The sequence below is a fragment of the Camellia sinensis genome, chromosome 4, assembly GCF_055761805.1.
Source record: "Camellia sinensis isolate YWXY chromosome 4, ASM5576180v1, whole genome shotgun sequence".
Lineage (NCBI taxonomy): Eukaryota > Viridiplantae > Streptophyta > Magnoliopsida > Ericales > Theaceae > Camellia > Camellia sinensis.
The window spans coordinates 216,818,894-216,845,834 of record NC_138964.1 but is presented as its reverse complement, the minus strand read 5'-3'; the positions used below and the strand labels follow the sequence as shown (position 1 = coordinate 216,845,834).

The following is a 26,941-nucleotide window of genomic DNA, read 5'->3' as shown; positions in this document are numbered from 1 at the left end:
AAGGATTTGCCCTGGTCAGGGGTGAAACTGGAAAGCCGAAAGTCGGCGGCTTATGGAATGCGTGCATTAATAAGGTTACCTCGGGAACGCGATGCATCCATGAATTATTTAGAGAGGGGGTTGTGTCTAAACAAAACTCAACCTGTACGAGGAACTAAACAAAACTCAACCCTGCAGCGAAGAGTGAATGTCTAACATATTATTCTTCAATAGCAAAGGGGAAGGCAAGACATTGGCGGAGCTGGACTCGATGAATCGAGGTGGCGTACTTCCCCGAACGGGGGCTAAAGCATTTGCTGAGCATGAGAGGCGTCATTTTTCTCGTCGACGAAGCATGTCACCCAGAAGGGAGAAACGCCAACGGGGCAGTTCCCTTCGTCCGCGCAGCGAAGCCAGTGGGCCACCACGCCTATTGAGCTTTACAGTTTTTATCGATAACAAACCGATGACGGAGGCGGATTCAATCATCCGAGATCCAAATGTGGCAGTAGAATTTGCACGACAAATTTTTCCACCAGAAGTTCAGCAGTCGATGGTTGGTCTACAAGACTTCAAAGTGTTCCGAGAGGGCATTCATGGGGCGGTGAAGGGGCTGTACACCTCCTACGAAATCGGTATGCGTCTTCGTGCTGCTTGACGGGAGATAGAGCAGAGAGACGAACGCATTCGAAGCCTAGAAGCTCGTGTGGAGAAGGCCGAGTGTGAGCTGAGAAACGTCAAGGCTGGTGGGGAGCAGTCGACTGAAAAGTCTAACCTGATCGTGGAAGAAAAGGTGACACAACGACTAATAAGCCATGCGATCGTCGATCGGGATACGGCTAGCATGTTTGCGATTGAGACCGCCAAGACTAGGGCTTACGAAAAAGGCTTCCATGATGGCCGGAAGGTCGAAATAGAAAAAAACCAAGGAAAAGCTCGCCGATGAGGTCTGTCGATGCGAAAATCGGGGATTTCAGCATGGGTGGATCGAAGCGCTGAAGGCCGCGGATACTCTCCGTGCAGCAGGTGTTTAGTCGGCTTCACCGTTATATCATCGCCGCAATCTTCCCTTTGATGCGTACGAGATAGAGAAGAGTGACGATGAAAGTGGCGCCGCATAAACTTTTATGTAAAAATAAATACATTTTGTATTTATTTGTTGTTTAATCAATAATGTATTCGAAAGCAGTTTAATAAGGACATATAATTTTCACAATGTTTTTGTTGTTGTACCAACTGTTTTATGAGTGGATTTAATTATGATATTATGATTTTTTTATTCCAACTCTGGTAGTATGAAATTATACTTGTTGATAAAATGACCATGACCATGAAAATATACATAGTTGGCCGAAACGTAAATTGCGCAAGGTGCCGCGAATTCGGCCTAATCATCTGGATATGGCTCTCGGAATTTGGCACCTCATTCGGCCCAGGCTCGACGGTGTCATGCACGAATGGGGCTCTAAATCTGGAGAATTGTGCTCTGAATCCGGAGTCTTAGTCGGCCTAAAGGTGTCATGCACCGATGGGGCTCCAAATCCGGAGTCTTAGTCGACCCAAACGTGACATCTGCGAAGGGTGCTCCGAATCCGGAGTCTTAACCGGCTCAAAGGTGTCATGCACCGATGAGGCTTCGAATCCGGAGACTAGCCTTGGCCAATCATGACATCCATGAAGGGCGCTCCAAATCCGGAGTCTTAGTCGGCCCAAAGGTGTCATGCACCGATGGGGCTTCGAATCCGGAGACTTGCCTTGGCCAATCGTGACATCCGTCAAGGGCGCTCCGAATCCAAAGTCTTAGTTGGCCCAAAGGTGTCATGCACCAATGGGGCTCCGAATTCGGAGACTTGCCTTGGCCAATCATGATATCCACGAAGGGCGCTCCGAATCCGGAGTCTTAATCAGCCCAAAGGTGTCATGCACCGATGGGGCTCCGAATCCGGAGTCTTAGTCGGCCCAAATGTGACATGCACCGATGGGGCTCCAAATCCGAAGACTTGGCCAATCGTGACATCCATGAAGGGCGCTCCGAATCCGGAGTCTTAATCGGCCCAAAGGTGTCATGCACCGATGGGGCTCCGAATCCGGAGTCTTAGTCGGCCCAAATGTGACATGCACCGATGGGGCTCCGAATCCAGAGACTTGCCTTGGCCAATTGTGACATCCACCAAGGGCACTCCGAATCCGGAGTCTTAATCGGCTCAAAGGTGTCATGCACCGATGGGGCTCCGAATCCGGAGTCTTAGTCGGCCCAAATGTGACATGCACCGATGGGGCTCCGAATCCAGAGACTTGCCTTGGCCAATTGTGACATCCACGAAGGGCACTCCGAATCCGGAGTCTTAATCGGCCCAAAGGTGTCATGCACCGATGGGGCTTCGAATCCGAAGACTTGTGTTTTATCGGAACACTTTTGAACTGGATGGCGCAATAAATAAACAAGGATCTTTGCATTACAAAAGTGGAGCGTGTACACGTTGAACCATTCAGAACTAGTATTATTCCCCACAAGTCGGGTTTAATGATAGAATTTTCGTAAGTGCGTTGAATTCCATGGCCGTAGAAGACTCCGTCTAGACATGTCTTTTAGCCGATATGCCCCTACTCCAGCGATCGAGTCGACCTGATAGGGGCCGTCCCAGTTAGGACCCAACTTTCCATCGGCCGGTTTTTTGGCAGCGGGAAGTACCTTCTTCAGGACCAACTCTCCAGGTGTGTAGCGGCGTAGCTGAACACGTTGATTATACGACTTAGCAAGCTGCTGCTAATACCACGCCACGGATGCAAGGGCACAGTCTCTTCGTTCTTCAATCAGAACTAAGGCCTCGTTTGGGAACAGGCTAATTTAGTAACTTTTTGGCTATTTGGTTAAAATATGAGCTAAAAAAAACTAGTATGTTTGGGATGACTTTTTGGCTTTTTACAAAAAGATGTGCAAAAAGTAGAGAGAAAAAAGAATCTTTAAATTTTTGGTATGGGTTGTTGGCTTTTTGGTTTTTTTAGTGACTTTTTAGCTTTTTGGCTAAACGGGCAGCTTCCCAAACGAGGCCTAAATCCAAGGCAAGCATCATGTCGTTTTGGCCTATATCAAAAACCTTCGATTTCCAGGTTGGGAGGCCGATTTCCAGGGATATGATTGCCTGGGTTCCAAAGCATAGTGCAAACGGCGTTTCCCCAGTGGATCGTCTCGGCGTAGTTCGATGAGCCCACAACACACTCGGCAATTCTTCGACCCATTTGCCTTTAGCTTTTTCTTGATGCCGTCCAAGATGGATTTATTAGAGGCTTCGGCTTGACCATTGCTTTGGGGGTAAGCCAGCGTGGAAAATTAGGGCCGGATACCATACTTGCTGCACAGCTATCGGTAGACGCCACAATCAAACTGGGTGCCGTTGTTTGGGATGGGAGCTCTCGGAATGCCGAATCGTGTAATGATATTTCTCCATACAAAGCGCTTGACATTGGTGTCTCGAATGTGCGTTAATGCCTCGATTTCAACCCATTTCGTGAAGTAATCTGTGGCGATAATGAAGTATCGCTTGTTCCCTGGGGCCCTCGGCAATGGTCCTACGATATCAAGCCCCCACTGGGCAAACGGCCATGGACTAGTGATAGAGCTTAACTCTTCAACAGGCAGATGGGTTAACGGGGAGAACTTCTGGCACTGCTCACATTTTTTCACATAGCATTCGGCATCGGATCTCATTGTCGGCCAATAATACCCCTGTGTTATAGCTCGATGGGCCAAAGAGCGTCCGCCAGAGTGTGCACCACAACTGCCTTCATGTATTTCAGTCAGAAGCTCTTCAACTTTGTCCGGATGCACGCATTCTAGGTATTGACCAGAAAGGGACTTTTTATAAAGCTTTCCTTGCGGATCCAAGTAGTAACGCAGGGTTTTGTTTCTCAGCTTGTGCGCTTATTTCTTGTCCTCTGGGATCTGTTCGGAAGATAGGAATACGGCAATGAGATCCATTCAACTTGGTCCAGATTCTGTGACTTGACCTGGACTTCTTCCGAAGGACCAATGCTTGGCTCCGGGATCAAACCCACCTCGATGGTTCGTTTGATCTCTGAGTTAATGGCAGAGGCTAGGCAGGCAAGGGCGTTTGCATACGTGTTCTGATCACGCGTTATCTGATTCAATTCATGATGGTTAAATTTTGTCAGCAAGGAGTTAGTCGTTTTCATGTAAGCCGCCATACGGTCATTCCTTGCCGCGTACTCCCCTTTTAGCTGATTAATCACCAGTTTGGAATCGCAAAATACAAACAGACGCCGAGCACCCAGAAGATGTGCATTCCGTAAACCGGTCAAAAGGGCTTCGTATTTGGCTTCGTTATTTGATGCTTCGAAGCCGAGTTTGACGGCCTGCTCAATTACTGCGCCGTTTGGAGCCATGATTACTACTCCAACTCCACTGCCCCGTTGATTGGATGACCCATCACAGTACAGCTGCCAAATGTCCCCAACATAAATTCTCCAGTTCGGCTTAGGTCAAATTTCATCAGACTTGAAGTCGACAAGACCCCTGGTAAATTCAGCCACAAAGTCGGCAAGCACCTACCCCTTGATTGAGGTTTTAGGTAGAAACTGAATGTCGTATTGGCCGAGTTTGAGAGCCCACTTTGAAACGCGTCCTGATGCTTCGGCACTATGTAGCATTGATCGGAGGGGGTAATCTGTTAGCACCCCGATGCTGTGCCCCTAGAAGTAATGCATCAGTTTTCTTGCCGCCATGACCAGGGCCAGGATGAGTTTTTCCAGTAGGCAGGTAGCGTGTTTCGGCGTCTACCATTGCCTTGCTTACATAAGACACTGGCCGCTGCTTCTCCAGCTCTTCCTTTATCAGTACGGCGCTAACGGCCCGGTCGAAAACTGCCAGATACAAGATGAGCGGGTCACCTGCCGAAGGTGTTGTCAGGAGACGAACTGATCGGAGGTAGGTTTTCAGACCGTTGAAAGTGGCTTCGCACTCCGCGAACCATTCGAAAGCCTTGCCCTGCCGAAGTGTATAGAAGAATTGTCGGCAGCGGTACGTAGAACGACTGATGAACCTGTTGAGTGCGGCTACCATCCCCATTAACTTCTGTACTTTCTTGACTGATCGAGGGGAGCCAAGTTCTAGGATTGCTGTGATTTGCCTTGGGTTGGCTTTGATTCCTTGGTGGTTGACAATGTAACCCAAGAATTTGCCAGAGCCGATCCCAAACGCACATTTGGAAGCGTTCAGCTTCATTTTGTATTTACGTAGAATGTCGAATGTCTTTTTCAGATTGGCTATGTGATTTTGTTCTTCCTTGGACTTTACCACCATATCGTCAATGTACACTTCTATAGTGTGGCCGAGTTGCTCTTTGAAATGGCAGTGACCAATCTTTGGTAGGTTGCTCCTGCATTCTTCAGCCCAAAAGGCATGACCTTGTAGCAGTAGGTTCCTCTTGGGTTGAGGAATGCAGTTTTCTCTTCGTCCTCTGGAGACATGGCGATTTGGTGGTAGCCTCTATAAGCATCGAGAAAGCTCATACGTTGATGGCGTGCCGTTGCGTCTACAAGTTGGTCAATTCTGGGTAGGGGAAAACAATCATTGGTGCAGGCTTTGTTTAGGTCCGTGAAATCGACGCACACTCGCCAAGTCCCATTTTTCTTCTTCACAACCACTGCATTAGAGAGCCATGTAGGGTAGGTCACTTCCCTGATTGCCCCGGCATCAAGCAGCTTGTCAACCTCCTCAACAACGGCGGCAGTATGCTCTGCGGCTGACCACCGACTTTTCTGAATGATCGGCTTGCACTTAAGGTCAACATTCAAATGGTGCTGTAAAACAGACGGATCTATGCCCGGCATCTCATAAGGAGTCCATGCAAAGATGTCAAGGTTGTTGAGTAGGAAGGAAATTAGCTGCAGTCTGTTGGCTTGATTCAGGGAGGCGCCGACCATGAAGAACCTGTTTGGGTTTCCGTCGATTTCGACTCGATCTAGGGCTTCCGTCGCCTTTTCACTCAGGAGCCGTCCAACATCATCGAGGCTCTCTCGATCCGGTATCTCAATGGAATTCACTTGAAACTCTTTCGGCGTCTTTTCAGCAAGGATATATCATGCTTGTGCTGACTTCTGTGAACTACGAATTTGTTCAATGCCGCGTGCTGTCGGGAAGCAAAGTAGCTGATGATAGGTGCTTGGCACTACCTGCATAGTATGCAACCAAGTCCGCCCTATGATGAGATTATACGGCGATGGTAGCTTCACGACCAAGAACTCCACATCCACTGTTTGGGAGCCCGCTCGAACGGGTAGTGTGATTTTCCCCAAGAGGTACTCTGGATTAGCGTTGAAGCCGAATAGTGGATAAGGGGCCGGGGAGAGATCCGATTCAGAAAAGCCAAGTTTGGTGAATGTCTTGTAGTACATAACCTCCGATGTGCTCCCCGGATCAATGAGTGCGCGCTCAACTGTGAATTGGTTTATGCGTAACCCAATTACCAAGGGATCGGTGTGGGGAAGTGTCACTCCGGCTAAATCCGAATCATCAAAAGTAATGCTTGCAGCTTCATGGGGCCGTTTAGACGGAGTGAGTTGATTTTGAGGATCGAGATTCAATTGAATCGTATGCACCGTGGATGAAATTGGCAGGCTGTATATCATGTGGATCACACCGAGTGGAGGGGAATCCTGTTTTAAGGTTATTGCTTTAGTTGAGTTGCCCTTTCGGACGTACTGTTGCAGTCGACCGTCCTGTACGAGTTCCTCTAGGTGATCCTTCAAAGAATAACAACTCTCAGTATCATGGCCATGATCCTTGTGGTACTCGCACCGCCTATCCCGTCTTCGCGTGTCGACAGGTCCCACCATTTTTTACGGCCATTTGAAGAATGGAAGATGTTGGATTTTGGACATGACCATGCCGATCGGCTCTGACAACTCAGTATATTTCTTGTTGGCGCGCCTTGTGCGCCTACTATCGACTTGCAGCTGTTCATTTGCTCGATGGGAACATTGGTCGCTTGATCGGCAAGAATCCCGTCTCTTATCTCGTTTTGCCCGATGCCGTGGTTTAGGGCTCTAAGGTGCTACAGAATTTAACGGCTGAGCAATTTCAGCAGGAGCCGTCTTGTTGGTAACATTTCCGGCTTTAACCCGCAAGGCATCATCTTCCACTTTACAGTATTCTTTAACTTTCTTCATCAACGACCAAACTGTTTTGGGGGGCCGTTTGGTCAAAGAGCTGCGGAGGGCACTGTCGGGATGTAACCCCATCTTGAAGGCGGTGATGGCCATGGAATCATTGCAAGCATCGTCTACCAGATTAAAACATTTCTAATACCGTGCCGAATACGTACGAAGGGTTTTCTCCGGTTGAATTTGCATTGCCCAGAGGGAGTCGGCTTGCTTTGGCTGGACCTCATTAGTGATAAACCTTGCCCTAAAGGACTTTTGGAGTTGGTGGAAGCTTTTAATCGAAGTCGGCTCCAGTTTATAATACCACCTGACAGCTAGTGGTCCCAAATTGCTCGAGAATATTCTGCACATGAGAGCCTCATCATCTGCATGCAGTGTCATGGCTTGCTTATAGTGGCAAATGTGATCGGTGGGGTCTGATTTACCGTCGTATAAGGTGAATGACGGCATTTTGAATTTCTTGGGTAGCACTGCCTTTGCAATCCGTCGCACAAAGAGATCGTGCTGGTCTTCTTCATCTGAACTGTTTCTTTTTCTCTTATGCCTTATATGAGGACTCTCTTCAGAAGAACTGGTAGTTTCAGGTCGTCCCTTCTTCTTGGGTTCTAGGGATAATGAGTCAGAGTCACTATCAGTGTCGACTTGTCGGGCTCGAGGTCGTCGACCACCTGTCCTCGGAGGTCGTTCGGGATCTAAGCGTACAGCTTGTTTGGACTTCATCACCTCCAAGGCCAGATCTTGACGGAGATGATCATTCTCAGCGATCATGTTCTCCAACCTCTGTTCATTTTGCTTTGCTTGTTCCATGATCGCCTGCATTGTCTCATGCTCCGAAGTTGAGGGTGAGGCGAAGTTCAAGGCGCGCCTTGCGGTGATAGTCTCCGATCCAAGCATGGTTATTGGAGTGAGGTCGTCTCTCTGCATGGTTTCATCAGTGACTATCGAAGGGTCTTCTGTTACGCCCGCCATAGATGTATTTGAGTATTCCCACAGATGGCGCCAATTGTGGAGATGTGGTTTGGAAATACTCTTCTGGTCTTGGGGGACGCTCGTGATCCTCAGCTAGCCACCTAAAAAGGAATCAACACTCCGGTCGGGGGTGCTGGAATTAGCACTCCAACCGGTAAGTCAGTCTCTACTCTCTGGATTACTTGTATTTTAAGTTAAGTGTAATAGTTCTCACATACCTTTCTTCGTTTGTTGCTCCTTTATTTATACTCGTTTCCTGGGCCTCGGGGCCTGGCCCACTTTTCACTCATTATTCTCTTATTTTCTCGGCTTCATAGTTCAATAGATACTCGGCCTATCTAATGCATTTGGCCTCCTGATCGTGTAGGATGGAGCCGAGTAGTATTTGTCTTGCAAAGTGCGCTTCTGATTCTGCCATTTATTCGGCTTCCACACAGAGTATAAAGCACTGATCGCAGGATTAAAGCTGGCAATTGCAATGAAAGCTGACGAGGTAATAGCCTTTTGTGACTCACAACTTATCGTTAACCAGGCAACGGACGAATACGCAGCCGAGATAAAAGGATGTCGACCTATGTAAAAGAGGTAGGCAGACTAGTAGCCTAATTCCAAAATTGCCGGCTACAGCAAGTTAGCCGAGATGACAATAGCCATGCCGATGCCTTGGCCAACCTGGCTAGTGCAATGAAACCAGGAGAGGCAAGGACAATAATGATCGAATACTTGTCAGGTCTAAGTGTAGAACCACTAAACACAGAGCATGAAGCAATGTGTGTGGATATGGGACCAAGCTGGATGGATGCAGTAATACTATTCCTTAAAGAGGAAAAACTGCCAGACGATCACAAAGAAACACACAAGATCAGACTGAAGTCGACAAGATTCAGTCTGACAGCAGAAGGACATCTCTACAGAAGATCTTTTACTGGACCCCTTTTGAGGTGTGTGCATCCTTCACAAGTTGAAGACTTCTTGTATGAGATACATCAAGGAGTATGTGGAAACCACACAGGGCGCAAATCACTTGCTCATAGAGCCATAACTCAGGGGTACTGGTGGCCCTATATGTAGAAAGATGCTGAAGCCTATGTCAGAAAATGTGAGAAGTGTCAAAGGTTTGCACTTTTGATATATCAACCAGCAACGGACTTGAACCCAGTGTCCAGCGCTTGGTCATTTGCCCAATGGGGCATGGATCTTGTTGAAAAACTGCCTCAAGCAACTGGACAAAGGAAGTACATGCTAGTGGCAACAGATTACTTCACTAAGTGGGTGGAAGCTGAACCCCTCGCAAAGATTCGAGATGTTGATGTGAAAAATTTCATATGAAAAAATATCATCACCAGGTTTGGGATCCCAAGAGCAATAATAACAGACAATGGTACACAGCTTGACAGTAAGCTAATCAAGAGCTTCTGTGCAAAGTACAAAATCAAGAATTATTACTCTACTCCAAGCTTTCCTCAAAGCAATGGTCAAGCAGAAGCATCCAATAAGGTCTTTTTGGATGGGATCAAGAAGAGGTTGGAAGCAGCTAAGGAAAAGTGGGTGGATGAGTTACCTAGTGTACTTTGGGCATATCGGACTACATCGAGAAGATTAACTGGGGAATCCCCATTTTCTATGGCTTTTGGCGTAGAAGCAGTAATCCCACTAGAGGTCAGCATCCCTGGGATCAGAACCCAGGCAGTAGAAAATGGGACTAATGATGCATTCTTAGCCCGAGATCTAGACCTATTGGAAGAAAGAAGAGAGAATGCAACAATTTAGCTGAGGATATACCAGCAGTAGCTTGCCAGGGCTTATAATAAAAAGGTTAACCCACGAGAATTTCAAGTTGGGGACCTCGTCCTAAGAAAGGTCGTTGGCAACAAGAAGGATCCCAGAGAAGGCAAGCTTGGCCCAAACTGGGAGTGACCTTATAGAATTATCTCGGTCCTGTGCAATGGGGCATATCGGCTTGAAGACAGTGAAGGCAAAGAGTTGCCAAGACCCTGGAATACTTGTAATCTGAAATTTTTCTATCATTAGATTTTTTGTTTCTTGTTATTTAGCCGAAGTAATAATAAAGTCTTAGCTTGATTTTTAACCTTGTGTGGTATGACTAACCAGTCACTTGGCGATGTTTCTGATTGCAACATGATGAATAACTTAAACTTATTATATGGCAGAGTTTCTACTTGCCTATAATAGAGTTGAACTAAGTTGGCGATATTTCTGATTGAAACATGACGAATAACTTAGACTTATTATATGACATAGTTTCTACTTGCATATAATAGAGTTGAACTAAGTTGGTGATGTTTCTGATTAAAACATGACGAATAACTTAGACTTATTATATGGTAGAGTTTCTACTTGCATATAATAGAGTTGAACTAAGTTGGCAATGTTTCTGATTGAAATATGATGAATAACTTAGGCTTATTATATAGCAGAGTTTTTACTTGCATATAATAGAGTTGAACTAAGTTGGCGATGTTTCTGAGTGAAACATGACGAAAAACTTAGACTTATTATATGATAGAGTTTCTACTTGCATATAATAGAGTTGAACTAAGTTTGTGATAGTTCTGATTAAAATATGACGAAAAACTTAGACTTATTATATTGCAGAGTTTCTACTTGCATATAATAGAGTTGAACTAAGTTGGCGATGTTTCTAACTGAAACATAACGAATAACTTAGACTTATTATATGGCAGAGTTTCTACTTGCATATAATAGAGTTGAACTAAGTTAAATTAACCTATAACAGTTAGATTAACAGGGCGACCGAGGTTGATGACCTCGGCTAGCCTCTGTTTGAATGTAATCTCGGCGACAAGATCAATACCACGTACTTAATGAGAACCCAAGTGGAACTTAAGTTCACATTGGGGGGCAGAGGGCTGGAAGAATGATGCTTAGGAGTTGGAATTTACAAGCCAAGATTGATTTAACACTTGTTGAAATTTTAAGAAAAATTTACAAGTTGAAGTTAAGCCAAGATTATGTTGAAAAAAAGTATCTACAAACTTGCCGAGATTACCATGTTGCCAAAACTTGGAAAATAATGGAAGACAGAGGCCTTGATAAGTAAAGGTAAGGTGCTAACACTTGTGAAAATATTTTCAAGGGTTAAGCCAAGGCCGAGATAAATAGTTGGTGGGTATATCCGGGGTACTTTACCCCGAGGAGATTGCACAGTTAAGGTGTACTTCAAAGACATGCAAATTATTCTAAGGATAGAATCATACAAGAATAAAAAGAAGACAAACATACAATCGCATTGAAAGAAAAAATTTGAGAGTGCATTCAGATAAGGAAAGAAGGCACTTCGGCATGACATTGAAGAGTAATTGTTCAGATCACAAGAGTGGCACGTCGGCCAAATTAAAGTTAACATTGTTCCAAAAGTAAAAAAAAAGTACAAGAAAGAAAGAAAGAGATTATAACAAGATTATTCGGGAGACTGGGTCTCAGTCCTAGAAGACAGTTGTGATGACTTCTCGACAGCCTTCTCAGCCTCAAGCCCGGCGTCGATCGATGCTCTTCTCGGCGATTGGCACCTCGGAGGTTGTCTTCTGAGAAGAGGCACCCTTTGAAGTTTCATCTTCCTTATCCTGAGTCAAGTCCAAGACTTGCTCATTCAGAGTTGGGAACTTGGCCCCAGCAGCTTCGGACTCCTTGGTTTCCTTGCCCTCGGCTTCCTCCTCGAACTCAGCCTCGTCCTCGGATTGGCTTAGAGTAGGGGGAAATGACGGGACGATGCGGCTGTTTTCTCGGAAAGGCGAGTCCTCGGGGACGACCAACTTTTTCAGAGCAGCCATCCAACCAAGGGTATAGCCCTTGTTGCACGCCTGTCTGACTTGTTTCTTGTAATCTTCTCTGACGTCTAGTGCCCCCTCGGCGTACGCCTTCTTGTCCGCCGCTTTGATCTCGACCTCTTTTGTGGCCAGGCCATCTTGAAGCTCTTTTTGGGCCTCGACCATCTTTGCCTCGGCCTCTCTCTTTTCGGCCGCAAGGACCTTGGCAATGGCCTTTGCAGCATCAACCTTTTCCTCGACCTCGTCCTAAGCCTTCTTGGCTGCCTCGGCCTGAAAGGTCTTCATCTTTGCCTCGGCCTTGTTGATGGTCTTCTGCAAGCCAGCAGCCTCCTTGGTCTTGTTGGCCAATTCCTTCTTGATGGCAAAGGCTTGCATTGCAAATGAGTGACCATGCTGGATCGCCGAGAAGAAATGGACAAAACAAGTTAGTAAAACTCTCGAAGTATGAAATAGCAGAAAATGAAAAAGTACCAAGTGTTAAGGGCTTACTTGGACGGAGTGTTGCAACATTAGAGCGAAGTTTTCATACTCGCTGAATTCGACATTGCGATTGAGATCTTTGGGAAGGAGCAAGGCGGTAGAGAGGGCAACGCCGACTTTAATGTCGTCGGCGTTGTCGCTAGCCCTGACCGGTTTGTCCTTGATGGTGATTGGGGGGGCCCAAGGGGCATCAGATTTCATAGATCCCGAGGTTGTAGTGGATTTAGACCTCGGTCTTTTTGACCGCGTTGACTTAGAGGGAGGAGCATCGGCGGGCCTCTTCTCGGCGGCGGAAGAGGACTTCTCGCTTTCGGTCAGTTTTGAAATTGGCAAGGTATCCTCAGTGTCAATCTGAGTTACTGTTGCCTTAGCTTAGGCTTTCTTCAGCCTTTTTGGCTTTGGTTTCGGCTGAGATTAAGAAGATGGAGATTGGATGGTAGTGACGTTCGGGATATCAGCCAGAAGATCATCAGTAACTGCTTTCTTGCGACCCATCTCGGCGGCAGCTACGGTTCGGCGTCGGCGTTTGCGTTGAGAATGAGGGATTAGTTGTGGAGCCGAGGTTGATGGCTGTTCCAAAGAACCAGATGTTGATCCTTGGTCAGGCCTTGATGATTCGGTTTGAGAAGTTGTAGCTGATAGAGGAGACTTGGTCTTGCTTTTCCTTGGGACGTCGGGAAGTACAGATCTGTAAGTCGGGATGAAATTCAGAAGCAAAGAAGCCTTGCGCTGGTTAACAGGCAAGTCCAGCAGCTTCTTGAAATCCTTGCTGGGGTAGAAGGTTTTTTGGAAGTTCTTCGAGGGTTGAGGAAGAACTACAAAGACAAAACGAATGGACGTCAGCACATGCATGAATATCAAAATAAGAAAGACTTGAAAGCTAGAAAAAGTGACACTTGGCTCTTACCGTCTCCCTCTTTAAAAATTGTTCGGCTTAGGGGATAGAGGTGAAGGTCATCATCAAGTTGAAACTCCCAGTTACTCGAGATGATGAAGTAATCGTCTCCAGTACCCTTGTTTGAGAGTCTGGGAGGTCGGCAACAAGTTTGTATTCGGTCGACCTCAGCTTAAGGTAGTAGATGTAACCTTTCTCTGACTTAAGGCCACATATAGTGTAGCAATACTGGATGTCGGCAAGGGTAACCCTAGCGTTCTTTCTTTTGGCTAAGGCAATTATGCCATTGATAACTCGATAAGAGTTAATGGCAAGCTGCGTTGGGTTCAGTTTGTAGTAGTGTAGAACTTCTCTGAAAAGGATGTCAAGTGGGAGCCTAAGTCCACATTCTAGAAAGGCTACCACTAGGAAAGGCATTGAATCTATTGTGGGCATGATGGAGTCATCTTCCCCGGCCAACCTAAGATGAACGTCGGCAAGGATGGCAAATTCCTGCCTAAGGTATTCTAACTTAGTTAGGGTATTTACTCTCCACCTAAACATACCCATAATGTCGGCTAAATGGAGAGGGTGTTGATTTCAGAAGAAAGTGTTTTTTAGGGTTTTAAGGACCTCGGCTTAAACTCAAAATGGATGTTGGGGCAAGGGTTTTGAGGATCTAAAGGGAATTTGTTTCAATTCTTCCTAAAATCTGTAAGTTCTAAAGGCAAATCCCAAAACCTAATTCTATGGAAACAAAAATTGAAGGCAAGAATCTGGAAAACACACAGAAAACAGAAACAAGAACATGATTCAGACTCAAGAAAACGAGCAAAAACTCAAAGAACACTGAGTACAGTTTGTACAGGTGAACAAGGCCAAGAACAGTGGCAAAATAAGCAAGTGTATGAACAATGTGTACATAAAGGTCATGGATCAAAAGTAGATCGAATAAACATGCGAATGATGAAGTTTAAATCACAGACAGAGGCTGAAGAACACGAATGTGTTTGTCATGGAAAGTAAGCAGAGGCAACAGAAGTATGAAAAACTAAAGAAGGGGGAAAAAGTAACTCACCGAAGAAAAAGAAGCCGGAGTGAGGTATGCCGAAGTCAGATGATAGTAGCAATCGGAGAAGGGCAGCAAAAGTCTAGCCGGAGGAGGTGAACGAAGTGGTTACAGAGCTTGAGAGCTTGAAACAATGGAGGATTTGGGAGAATAGAGAGAGAGAACTTGCACGAAAATGGTGGTAAAGAAGTGAAAAGACGGAGAGAGAGATAAGTGATTTTGATCAAACACATGAAATGGCGGCAAAATGGTAATTATGGTGCCTAGGACGACGTGCTTGTCAGTCGACGCACGCGAGTACGATGCGACTTGATGGCGTGTGTCAGGCACGTCTCAGTGGGGGAAAGACGCGTGGCAGAAATGGTTGAAATACTGTGCGTGACAGCTCATACGCGTGTTAAAACTCTTGGAGTTCTTGATTTAATGGAACAGGACCTCGGCTAGGAGGACGATGTCGGCTGGGAAATTTGAACAAACTTGGTTATTAGTTCTGAAGCATTGATAAAAACAGACTAAGTCTTGGTCGTATTGAGCTGATGAATGATGACCTTGGTAATGAAGGATAGGGCAAGCTTAGCCGACGTGCTAAATGGAAGAAACGATATAGGTTCCATCACCTCAGGATGCTGAGGTAATAGAACCTAGGGGCAGTTGTGGAGACATAATTTTTGAATGACAACACGTAACCAAGGTGGCACCGAAGTGCCAGCCGAGGTGCCATGTGTCCTGGTTATGATGCCGAGATTATCTACGAAGATATCGGAATCCGAGATAAGCGAATAAGTTGTAAGACTCCTGCAGTGAGGGGGGGCTTCAACTAGGATAAGGATAAAACTCTTAAGGAGTTTATCTTTATTTATTTGGGAGTCCTGGATGGACATTGAGCCAGAGCCCGTTGAAGCTAGGCTTCTAATGGGTTTAGGTCAATGTTGGCTATAAAAGAGAGGCACCCTCGTGGGTCTAAAAGATGCTTTTTGTATTCTGAATAGTGAGTTAAACAATTGCTATCTTTGAGAGATAACTGACTTGATCGTCGGAGTGCCCCCGGGTGGACGAACCACCGTCGTAATCTTTTCTTTTTGACAGGTCATTCGGCCTTAATCTATTCTGCCAGTGTTCTCCAGTTGAGTACCTGTTTGGCAGTGTGGTCAGAAATTGACACACACAGATGTTATTTATTTATCATCAAGTTTTTTAAAATATTTTTTCAAAAAATAGATTTTAAAAGTTGAATGAAAAAGATAATTTACACTAAATTTTAAATGATATCAATCTTAGCTCTCAATTACATTAAATAGAACATTTATAACTGCTAGATTTATTTAATTTTCATTTTTAAGTATACAAATATTTTTTAAAAATTGATTTATTTTATTATAGATAGGAGGTTAAAGTAAAGTGTAAATATCATTATTCATACTATGTAAAAACATAATTGGCCCACTCCATTAGTGTTGAATCATTTTGTAAGTTTTCTTTAAATAGCTTAATTTTTTTAAAAATAAAAAGTGACGTAGATAAGAATTGTACAATCACCTAATGCATTGTTAATCAGCGTAGAACAGTTGTAACTTGCTAGCAAGACTTCTCGACATAAATCAATATTGGCATCAATTACTTGTAGTTGCTTTTAATTTTTTAAATTTTTGTGTAAATTGTATTGTATATGTATTATTCTATGATTAAGTTGTCCGAGGTAGATTTCTTTGAATATTCTATAGTCTAAATTGTGAAATTAAATAAATAGATTCACGAATAAATCAAAATTATATACGAAGAACACATGCGTAGAATTATAACTAAATTATAATAGAAATACCAAACAGATTAAAATGGTAAAGAAAGCAAATCGAAATCTGCACGGCAATAGTTTCCTTAAAACAGATTTTCACCGCTTCACGGGTTGAGTGCTTGAGGAATTTCGGTGTCTGTTTCCCAAGATACAACAGTCAAAAACCAGCTACGGCAGAAGCACTCTCTATCTAGCTTAGCGAACAAAACCCGTGGCAACATTCTCTCACTGTGGGAACTTTTTGGTAAATTGACTTGTAAAATAAAAGCAAAATTTGTTGTATTTAAACTAGACAGGAGAGTCTCAATTTATACATGTATACAGGAGAGAGGAGGAGTCTCTAACCTTTATGGCTGGTCACTAATGCACCATTAACCCGCCTTTATGGCTGGTTACTAATGCATTATTAACCTCTGCAATAATTCAAGAGTTACAAACATATTATACACACTAATCCCACTACCTCTTTCATGAAACTAACTTCATGAGTCAATTTCTCATTCAATCCTCAATGGTTTTTGGCCATTCTTTTTGTAGTGTAAAAATCTCATTGCAAAGCATCCAAACCCATTTGGACTCAACACAATAGATGGTTGAGACCCACATTAATATTTAATTAAAGTCACCAAAAATCCATAACTCTTTTGCTAAGCTATTGGCACAAAACACACTGTAAAGTGAGTCTGCTAAGCTGTTGAACACATAGTTTCGACAAAGATAGTCTGTCTGCTTTCATGTGTCAAGTGCCATGATTTTCTGCTTGTCTGGTTCATTCTTTGCCACGGTTGGAGGATCCTCGCTCAAAACCTTTGCAAGGTTCAGCCTGGTCAAGTAGAATAACATCTTTTGTTGCCATATCTTGAAGTTTACCCCATCAAATTTCTCTGGGCGCTCATAGTGATTGAGCGGTTCTCTCGGAACGGTTTGAGTAACACTAGGGTTGACTACAGAAGTCACAGTTGGGGTTAGCAAGTCAGTTGCCCAGGGATTCAGATCCCCACCAACATTTGCAGTAGCAGCATCATTGGTGATAGATGGTTAGGACTCACTTTAATATTTAATTAAAGTTGCCCAAAACCCATTTTTTCAAGCATATTTTGCATAGCTCAGTAAGAGACACACATTGGATGCTTGAGATTTGATATGAAAAATTGTGTACTAAAAGCTGTCAATTTTTTTGATTCTTTAGTCAATTGAATTTGCCAAAATCCACTTTTACAATCAAATTTGCTAAAGATTTTCGATTCTTTGGTTAAGTTAATCAAAACATTTTTTCGTGGAATAAAATATCCATCAAATTTTAAATTTTCATTTAGCTATTTATAGTTGACTATCATTCGGGCTTTTCCTCTTTTAATTTCAGCATGGTTTCTTACCATAAAAGTTGGCCTAGAGTGAGAGTTTCTAGTTTCTTTAATTAAATTTTTGTCTAAAAGTTCCTGGAGTTGAATATCAAATTCATCTATATCTTGTCTAGTATAGATCATTGGTCTTACTCTAATAATAACAGTAAGGTTTTTCAATTTTAAACTACAATAACGTGAACTATGTTGCCATAATTTTAATGGATGTTTACTAAAAAGTTTCTTCTAAAATTTTACAAATCTAATGTGATTCATCAGTAATTTTGATGATGAGAGTTAAATTACGCAAATAAAGTTAGAAAAAACATAACGTCTTTTACATACCCAAATAAAGCCTCTATAGAGAAAGTGGACGAATGTGTGGTATTTACATTATGTATGTGACATCCACAAACTCACTCTTTCTATAGGCGTGTTTTAGGCGTGCGAATGGGTGCGATTGTAGCATTGCTAATAAAGTTAATGTCACAACTTAATATTTTTGGATAATCAAAAATATTATGAATCATGAAAAAGCTGTTTCAAAATCAATTTCAAAATAAAATTGTGTGGTGTAAATTTAAAGTTTGTGAGATATGGACTACACCCAAAATGATTTTGATTCATAAATGTGTTTTTCTGAATATTTTCTTAATATTCTTGCTGAGTTTTCAGCATTATTGTTGTGTAATTGATATAAGTTATTGCCACATAAACAAACAAACAGACCCAATAGTCCATTGAAAAATCTTTATACTAGTTAAAGAATATTTGAAAATTAATTAGCTTTTCTCTCCCAAATTTTTTTAAGAAAATTTAATATCTTCCCCCTAAGCCATTTTTTTTTATTAATTAGCTTTTCTCTCCCAAATTTTTTTAAGAAAATTTAATATCTTCCCCCTAAGCCATTTTTTTTTTGGAAAAATATTAGAAGTATTATAAACTTGAATTATACAATTTTTTTTATTACATATATATTCAAGACTAGAGGGAAAATATGTATACATTAAGTTAGGGTTCGTTTGGCATTGGCTAATATAACCAACTTTTTTGTGTTAGGACATTTTTAGTCTCGTTTGATTTTTATTTTGAGGCTTTTTTGACTTTTGTGAGAGAAAAAGTATAATAATTATTATAGTTAAAAAATAATATTTTGTCTTATTGACTTTTGTAATCAATTTTGTCTTTTTGTGATTATTTAGCTCCAGGGCTTATCTAGTTTAATTTTTTTTTGAAAAACTGTCAACTTCCCAGTGTCACCTAATTTAAGTATGTAACTCGGCTTTCTTTCAAGAGAGGGTGACAATAAGAGGTTAATATTACCTTAACTCTTTCTTAAAGATCACCATTCTCAAAACTTGAAGTAAAATCAAAGAAGAATCAAAGGAATCAAAAAATTTATTGACTATAAGTACAGCTTCTAAACAGCCTTCCAACAAAATTGCAATCGATCACAATGAAGATGCCCAAGTCATTTGCAGCTTCATTTCTCTTCCTGATATGGCGTTTTATATCATCTGGTAACTCTACAAACTGAATTCAATGCTTCCATTTTTCTTTCTCATACATCTACAACTTCAATTAGGGCCACAAACGAAGATCTGTTCTTGAACCTCTCGAGTTTGGCTAGCTAGATTTTATTTTTGATAATATATAAATTATTTTCTATTATTTTATTTGTTAATGTTTGATTTTGTGCAAAGTTTTTTTTTTTTTGATTTTGTGCAAAGTTACATATTTAATTAATAAAATTATTAATAATATGAGCCTTCTATTAATGTTTTTCTCATAATCTTATATTTTCCTCTTAATATGCAAATTAATTTAGGCTTATTTTTCTTTCCAAGCTCAAACTCAACTCATTTAAATAATCGAGTTGACTCGAGTCAATCTCAATTTGTCAACTACTATACGAGCCAAGCTCATACTCGATTTTTTAAGCTCAACTTAAGCTCGATTAATTTTTTGCTAGCTGAGCTCGAACATTCTACAATTCAACTCGACTTATTTACAGTCCTAACAACATCTTTATTCTGGTAGGCGATTCAGTGGCACAAGCATACACAATTTATGCGACAAACACATGCCCCTTCCCAATCTGGCCTGCAACCGCCCCAAACAAAGGGCAGCCAGTGATAGCCGATGGCAGTTTCTACCTCCCACCCGGCCAAACCAAAACCTTCCAGGCCCCTGGAACGTGGAGCGGCCGCATTTGGGCCAGAACTGGCTGCAACTTCACCTCCAACCTCAAACCTGCTTGTGAAAGTGGTGACTGTGATGGACAACTTCACTGCAACGGCAAAATAGGCCTCCCACCAGCCACACTAGTCGAAATGTCAATCCAAGTCGACAAAACGAAACCGAGTTTTTATGATGTGAGCTTAGTTGATGGATACAATCTCCCTATTTCTGTCTCAACAAACCCAATGGCTACAAAATGTCGGATTAGAGGGTGTTCGAAAGACATGAAGAGAATGTGCCCACAAGAGCTTCAGGTTTTGCGCAAAGACGGTGAAGTTGTGGCGTGTAAGAGCCCGTGTTTGGCTTTTGATGCTGATGAATTTTGTTGCAGGAATGAGTTTGGGAGCCCGGAGAAGTGCAGGCCGAGTGTTTATTCGACGATTTTTAAGGATGTTTGTCCTGATTATTTTAGCTATCCATTTGATACGCCGACTCCATTGGTGAACTGTACCTCGGATGAGCATGTGATAACTTTTTGTCCTTCGAATTGGGGGAGTGGTGTGGCCAGGATATGCAGAGCAGAGTTCAAAGCAATTGCTTCTTGTATGGTTTCCTTACTATTATCCACTTCACTGTGGTAATAGTACTTAAAGTTATTATTTTATCATTGATAAGGATCAAATTTGTATACCTAAGTTATTATTTTGTGAAAAAGATCAAATTTGTATGGTCTAAATATTGTTTATGTTGTGTTTATCTTACTTTTGATCTTTTATTGAGAAACTCCAATATAGGTAAATTAGTAATAGTGGGTTAATATATATCATTAAAAATTTCAATTCATGTATTGATCTGTGTAAGATTGCTCGTTCCGCTTAAACCTTGCACTGCACACATCTCAATTCTCTTACTATATGTTGATTTGAATATGACATGATTAATCAAATATTTTTAAAATGTAAATTCATAACAATATTTTGCAATTATCTTGGTTTTTAACAATAGTAAATGCATTCTCAAAAGTTGAAACAACGTTTGAAAAAGAAAAATGATAATAATTTTTGAAACATTTTGCCAAACAAATTATTTTTGTGCTTTTTAAAAATAAAAACATAAAATAAAACCATATATATAGGCGATCATCATTTTGTTTGTTCTTTTTGCCTTGCCAACCTGGCACAAATGTTGGGCTAGATTATAATTGGGCTCGTCATTGGGACATTGAGAGGTCAGTTTAAAGCCCATTATGCTCTTGACCAATTATGGACAACAGTATACAAATCAATCTCTACCAAAAGGCCATTTAAATTATAATGTGTTTGGATTGGGCCCAGTTCCCCATCTAGGCCCAATTCTCTCTCTATTTTATTTCACCTAGCACTATGGTTTTTCGTTTTCGTTCAGCTTTGCGAACATTCATAGTCGCCGCTTAGGGTTTGTGTTTCTATCTATATATACACAGAAGAGTCATCAACTCCGCGCTCTACAAGCCGAAGCCACTTCTTCTCTTCGTCCATCTAGGGTTTCTCTGCAAATTCTCTAGCTGTTTTTGGTTTAGATTGTTTTAATTTGTTTGAATTGAATTGAATTGAATTGATTTGAATTTCATTTGATGAGAAAAACTGCAACAATATGATGGATATTAACATTCCATGATTCGTTGTATTTAAGTCTCTGATGATTCGATCTTTGTCTGTGTATATATAATAGTATGACATTATGTTTTTCTTGTGTTTTTGTTTCAATCTTTTTATCATTTTCTATTGAGAGATATGATGAGTATTCTAATTGGTCCGTGTTTCAGATTCAACCGTGACCGATAAACCTTAACCAAGCTCTGATCTCTCTTTCATTTCCTAATTATTTTTTAGTTTTTCAAAATTGTATTTGTTTCTGCAAATTTAGTTTTTTTTTTTTTTTTTTTTTTAAGCTTTAAAAATTGGGTTTCGAAAGGCTCTGTGATTAAATGCCTAATTTGTTGGGCAATATACGCTATTCTGATTCTAAATATGAACAGAGAATTTTTGTGATAATGAGAGCCACTACTGATATTAAACAGAGGTTTTTTTTGCCAATTTGTGTGTGTGTTTTTTTTTAAAAAAATTTTATTTGCTTCTGCTATGATGAATTATGAAACAATTCACATGTCAGACTTCAGAGATCTGTATAAAGATCTATGAGAAGACTAATTCATGAATTCTGAGCAGTTTTTAAACCTTTTTACAATTACAATTGGTCTTTGTATTCATTATACCATCTGAAGTGGATGAATCACTTGTGTGTAAAGAAATGGAATCACTTTTTTGAATGAATGTTTTACCAGAAATTGTGATAAAAGATTGGGTGCTGCTTAAGTGTGCAACTCCCTTAAGGTTGCACACCATATGCAACTCAATTGTTAGCCGTTAGATTACAATAATTGATCAAAACTATTGAATTGTTTAATCGTGAAAAAGTTGAAACCGAGGCAACCGGTTAATGCTTGTATTTGCATGATTGCATCCCACTCACTCTCTGTATTTCGTCTCTATCTCTCTCTGTTCTCCTCTCTGTGTAAGGTTGAGTCAGTGTAACTGTTGATTTCCATTAACAGAGAGAAGCACCTGTTGGGTTCGTTCCATTGACGAAGCTCTGTAGGGAACAGTATAACGGGCGATTTCCAACAACAACGTAACTACAAGGTTGTGTTGGTTCCATTGTTGAAGTGAAGCCCTTCTCTCAAACTAGATATGAGGTATGGAGCTGTCTCCCTCTCTCTGTCTCCCTCTCTGTCTCTCTGGCCTGTTCACTTCAGCTATTTTCCCTCAACTAAACCCCCATCCTAATTTCAACCGCTCTACGCTTCGCTCCAACGGAAACCCCCCAATTGGCAGCTAACCTTTCTCTTTCTCTTTCTCAAGCGAGTGTTTGTGTTTGCACAAACAGCTAAATCGTGTGAAAATGTCATGTTTGTGTTTGTGTTAACAATTTTCGGTCATCAAGTAATTGTTTGTAGTAATGTCATGTGCAGTATGGCCCCAGCGGAAGTTAAAAGGGAAGGTGATGATTATGACATTCCAAATGAAGCAGATGACATTCGTTTGATGAATGAAAGTCGGGCAGAACTTGATCATGGTTGCGAAGCTGGTCCGAGCAATGAAGAAGCAACCAACATGAACGTTGAAGATGGCGGAGCTGATGTGAAAAAAGAAATGGTTGACAATGCTCATCGCAATGACATGGTTGGTGATGTTGAACGTGCTATTCTGGAACAGAAATTTGATTCGGTCGAAGATGGAGAAGATTTCTACAATGCGTATGTTAAAGCCAAGGGATTTAGTATACGAAAATCCAGATTTAACACAAATAAAGAGGGAAAGGTCGTTAGTAGGCTGTGGTTGTGTTCAAGGGAAGGTCAGAGATTACCAAAATACTTGGACCGTGTTACTGAGAAGAGTAGAGCTCCCAAGGCACTAACAAGAGTAGGTTGCAAAGCCCAATTTCGCATACGGTACGATGCAGATGCTGGTGAAGGGGGAAAGTATGTTGTGACTCACTTCGCCGCAGACCACAACCATGAATTGGCGGAACAACACTGTGTGATGTATTTGAGGTCACATCGCAGTTTAAACAGCGCTGACAAAGCTCAAGCAATGGCTATGTGCAATGTCGGTGTGAAGACTAGCCAAATCATGGACTATATGGTAAATCAGTCCGGGTCTTATGAGAATGTTGGTTTCATTCGTACGGATCTACACAACCATATTCATGCCGAACGTAGAGCAGAAGTTGAGGATGGTGATGCGCAGGGTGCGTTGGTTTACCTATGTGCAAAACTTGATGTTGATGGACCTTTTTTTTACAAGTATGATGTGTGTAACGATAACAAGTTACAAAATTTGTTTTGGGCAGATTCGAAATCGCGGGTCGACTACGCAAAGTTTGGTGATGTGTTGATATTTGACTCAACTTACAGAACCAATGCATACAAGAAACCTTTTGTCATGTTGGCTGGTGTGACTAGCCACTTTAGGACCACGATATTTGCATGTGTTTTGCTAACTAATGAGACAATTGAGACATACACATGGGTTTTGGAAACATTTATGGAGGCGATGGGCAATAAAGCACTTGTGTCCGTACTGACAGATGGGGATAAGGCGATGCGAGAGGCAATCAGAAGAGTATTTCCAGACGCAAAACATCGATTATGTAATTGGCATCTTGGGAAAAATGCTGTTTCAAATGTTCACATAAGTGGCTTTGCACATGCTTTCAAGCAGTGCATGGACATGGAAACGGATGAGACAAAGTTTGAGCATGGCTGGACGACAATGGTCGAAAAATTTGGACTACAAACCAATAATTGGGTGTTGGAGACATATAAGAAGCGTCATATGTGGGCTGAGGCATATATTCATACCAACAATTGAATGTCAAGGACGTGTTCTCTTTGCCGGATGGTCAGAAATGCTATTATATTCATAAGTACAAAGTGAAGGATAGATCATGGATAGTAACACACAGTCTAGTGGATGCTGCAATGAGATGTTCTTGCATGAAGTTTGAGTCGTTGGGGCTACCTTGCTGCCACATGATATGTGTTATGAAAGGTGAAAATTTAATGCAAATTCCCCCAACTTGTGTGCTGCGTAGATGGACAAGGGCTGCAAGCAAGGATGGTCAGCAATGGCCTCAACCCTCAATTGATAGCACTACAACACAGACGGCCCGGTATGGGATATTGAGTTCTTCCTACAACGAAATGTGTTTCTATGCCTCGCAATCAACGGAAGATTTCAAAGAGGCTAGGGATGCATGTCTTCCAATGACGAGCCGGATGAAGGAGTTATATGAGAGGAATTTGAACGGTGGGAATGGAGACAAAGGGAAACATTCATTCCGTCGACAATTTGGAGTAGAAGATCCTGATGTTGTGAAGACAAAAGGGAACCCAGGACGGGCCTCGTCCAACTGTCAAAGACCAAGAAAATGTGGGAATTGAAAATGCATTGGGCACATAAAGCGAACGTGTCCTAAGGTTCGGTTTAGCCGAACAGTGGGTACTAACTCAGATGCAGATACACCCCACATAACTGACCGTGAGTACAATGCGGAGTCATTGCCCGTTCGCTGCAAAACTGGGTTGGTGGATCCAAGTATACCGCACATTAAGCAACAACGACTATTTTTCGATGTTTCTCCTGATTCCAAGCAGCCTGTGGGCCAATACGGTAGTGTTGAAGCAGCAGTGTGGAAAAATGATTCGAACACAATTGATGAGGTGAATCAGGTAATTGTATAATTTGTATGATTTACTTATTCCCTTAATTTATTAGGTAGACAGTACTAGCTATTGAAAACACATGGAAATAATGTATGTAGTTTTCATTTTGCACGGATTGCTGTACGTAACGTGTAAATAATTGGTTATGTACAATGTCAGGAAATGGCACAACGTTACTTATGTACAAGGTCACGAGTTGTAAATTTCCCATATTATTTAGAGTCATGTTGTCATTTGTGTTTGCAGTAACTTGTCATTTTGAAAACTAATTGAAGGTGAGGTTAGATATATATGGGTTGTCTGTGTATTGTTTTGGGTGGGAAATTGCTTATGTCTGTATTCCAAGATTCCTATTGCGGGTTGCTTGTTTCTGTTCTATATTTGGTTGGATCTAACTGAAGGGTTTTTTGCAGTGTGGTTTATCAACTAACGATGTGTTTCGCTTCGTATTGATTTGTTATGACTTGTGTCGGTAAATTAGTATTATATTTCGAGTAAAATACGAATTTTGTCCAAGTGGGTTTGCAAAATTACATACCAGCACATGCATTTTGTATATAATTCAAGTGGAAGTTAATTTTGGGTGTTACTTGGAGAAAGTAACCCAACGAACTCGTTACTTTATCTCCATGCCGATTGGTATATGAATTACGAGTTACGAATAGGAGTTGTAAAATTATTTAATGTTTACTATGGAAGTATGGGTTTATTGTTAGTAAAATTATGATGGGCCTATATCGACAGCAACGAAGCAGTAATTTAAAGTTGACAAGTTCAAGAAGAAAATTAAGCAATTGTGGTATTGGTTCAAATGTCTGAAATGGATGAAGACTTCTTTCGATGAACTGATGGTAACAAAGTAGAAAGTAACAAAGTAGAAAGTAGAAAGTAAGTTGTTGTGTTGTTGTGTTGTTTGTAACAAAGTAGAAAGTAGAAGGGAAAAAACTACACAGAAGTTACAATGTAGAAAGTAAGTTGTGTTGTTGTTCATGTCCTCTCTCTCTGCAAACATTCTGCCCTTTATAGCTATAAAATTCCCACGACCCCATGATTTGCCAATTCTGCAACTGCTTCTGTGCAACTTCTGTAACTGCACGGTCATTTTCGTGTATTGAAACCACATAAAAGCTTTACTTGTACCTGTCGAAGTGCATATAATTGAAGTTGCCACCTGTGCCCAGGTCCTTTTAGCCTTTCCTCGACAGATACAGACTCCCAATTCGTTCATGTTTTCTCTTAGATGGGGCCCACTAAATCCATGAGAACTGCCTGTAACTGCTCCAGCGTGTAAGTCAGGTGGCATGCAAGATTCAATGTTAGTTGAATGGAGCGGTTGTTGGGAGGATGTGGGAAAAATAGGTGCAAAGAGGAATTTTTAATCTAATATCCAATCAGAATGTAGCTGAAAATATGAGTGAACTTTTTTTTAAAAAAAAGTAGTTCCCATTTTTTTGATTATAAACCCGAGATGTATATTTTGTTTTTGATATAAATAAGTTGTGTATTTTCGTTACGTAAAATGTAGGACAACAATTGTGTTTAAGTCATTACAATACAGAAAAAGGTTATTTCAAACATATTTTCAAGTTTACCGACATTGAATATATTTTGATTAAATAACAGGGAAAATTCAATATTTGGCAGAGTTTGATGATTCATAGTCAGGGGTAGTAACAGTGAGTAGCCAAGTGTTGCAGTTCAGTGGCCCAGTTTGCAAGGATTGTGGTTGTGTTTAGTGGACAATATTCTGTCGATTTTTGTCTCATAATGATGAGGGACATGCCCCACAATGGTGAAAAGGAAGGTCGACAGGGAAGAGTCAATATTTGGCAGAGTGGACTTGAAGATTCGAAGTCAGGGGGCAGTTACAGTCGCAGTTATGGTGTAGACGTGTGAGATCATGCAATGATGGGCCACAAAAAAAGTATACGGATATCGAAATCAACGATCTTCGTTCTAGGCATTCCAAGTATACTAAACCTCTATTTCTATCTGTC

The 26,941-nt window shown here is 41.6% G+C and overlaps 3 protein-coding genes and 3 non-coding genes across 8 annotated transcripts in view; all 6 read left to right on the top strand.

Annotated features, from left to right (window-relative positions):
• The first annotated feature begins 18,921 nt into the window (after positions 1-18,921).
• LOC114303498 (thaumatin-like protein) lies at positions 18,922-20,414 on the top strand. 2 transcript variants are annotated; one of them, XM_028248617.2, is made up of 2 exons: positions 18,922-19,017; positions 19,538-20,414. In XM_028248617.2, exons 1-2 carry the CDS (start codon positions 18,954-18,956, stop codon positions 20,317-20,319), a joined length of 846 nt encoding a protein of 281 aa, XP_028104418.2. In that variant the 5' UTR covers positions 18,922-18,953; the 3' UTR covers positions 20,320-20,414. The 2 variants fall into 2 exon arrangements, with proteins under 2 accessions (XP_028104418.2, XP_028104419.2); XM_028248618.2 differs by having other exon boundaries at positions 18,937-19,017; positions 19,547-20,414.
• A 656-nt stretch (positions 20,415-21,070) lies between these two features.
• The window catches only part of LOC114296780 (AAA-ATPase ASD, mitochondrial), an 81,382-nt gene continuing 75,511 nt past the window's right edge, over positions 21,071-26,941 (top strand). Inside the window, exon 1 of the mRNA XM_082867564.1 lies at positions 21,071-22,021. The gene's annotated coding sequence lies outside the window, so the exon portion shown is untranslated. The remainder of the gene's footprint in view (positions 22,022-26,941) is intronic.
• LOC114315536 (small nucleolar RNA Z199) lies at positions 21,281-21,361 on the top strand. Its single transcript, XR_003647833.2, has one exon. It is a non-coding gene; the product is annotated as a small nucleolar RNA Z199 (small nucleolar RNA).
• Positions 21,631-21,719, top strand: LOC114315537 (small nucleolar RNA U54). Its single transcript, XR_003647834.1, has one exon. It is a non-coding gene; the product is annotated as a small nucleolar RNA U54 (small nucleolar RNA).
• On the top strand, positions 21,791-21,888 carry LOC114315538 (small nucleolar RNA R64/Z200 family). Its single transcript, XR_003647835.1, has one exon. It is a non-coding gene; the product is annotated as a small nucleolar RNA R64/Z200 family (small nucleolar RNA).
• LOC145789926 (protein FAR1-RELATED SEQUENCE 5-like) lies at positions 22,020-25,232 on the top strand. 2 transcript variants are annotated; one of them, XM_082867566.1, is made up of 3 exons: positions 22,128-22,412; positions 22,689-23,467; positions 23,570-24,231. In XM_082867566.1, exons 1-3 carry the CDS (start codon positions 22,408-22,410, stop codon positions 24,088-24,090), a joined length of 1,305 nt encoding a protein of 434 aa, XP_082723692.1. In that variant the 5' UTR covers positions 22,128-22,407; the 3' UTR covers positions 24,091-24,231. The 2 variants fall into 2 exon arrangements, with proteins under 2 accessions (XP_082723691.1, XP_082723692.1); XM_082867565.1 differs by having other exon boundaries at positions 22,020-22,412; positions 22,689-25,232.

Excerpts from the sequence above, each read along its gene's own strand:
- LOC114303498 (XM_028248617.2), top strand. The coding sequence starts at position 18,954 with ATGAAGATGCCCAAGTCATTTGCAGCTTCATTTCTCTTCCTGATATGG. Across the intron at positions 19,018-19,537 it reads ATGGCGTTTTATATCATCTG|GCGATTCAGTGGCACAAGCA; the intron begins GTAACTCTACAA and ends TTATTCTGGTAG.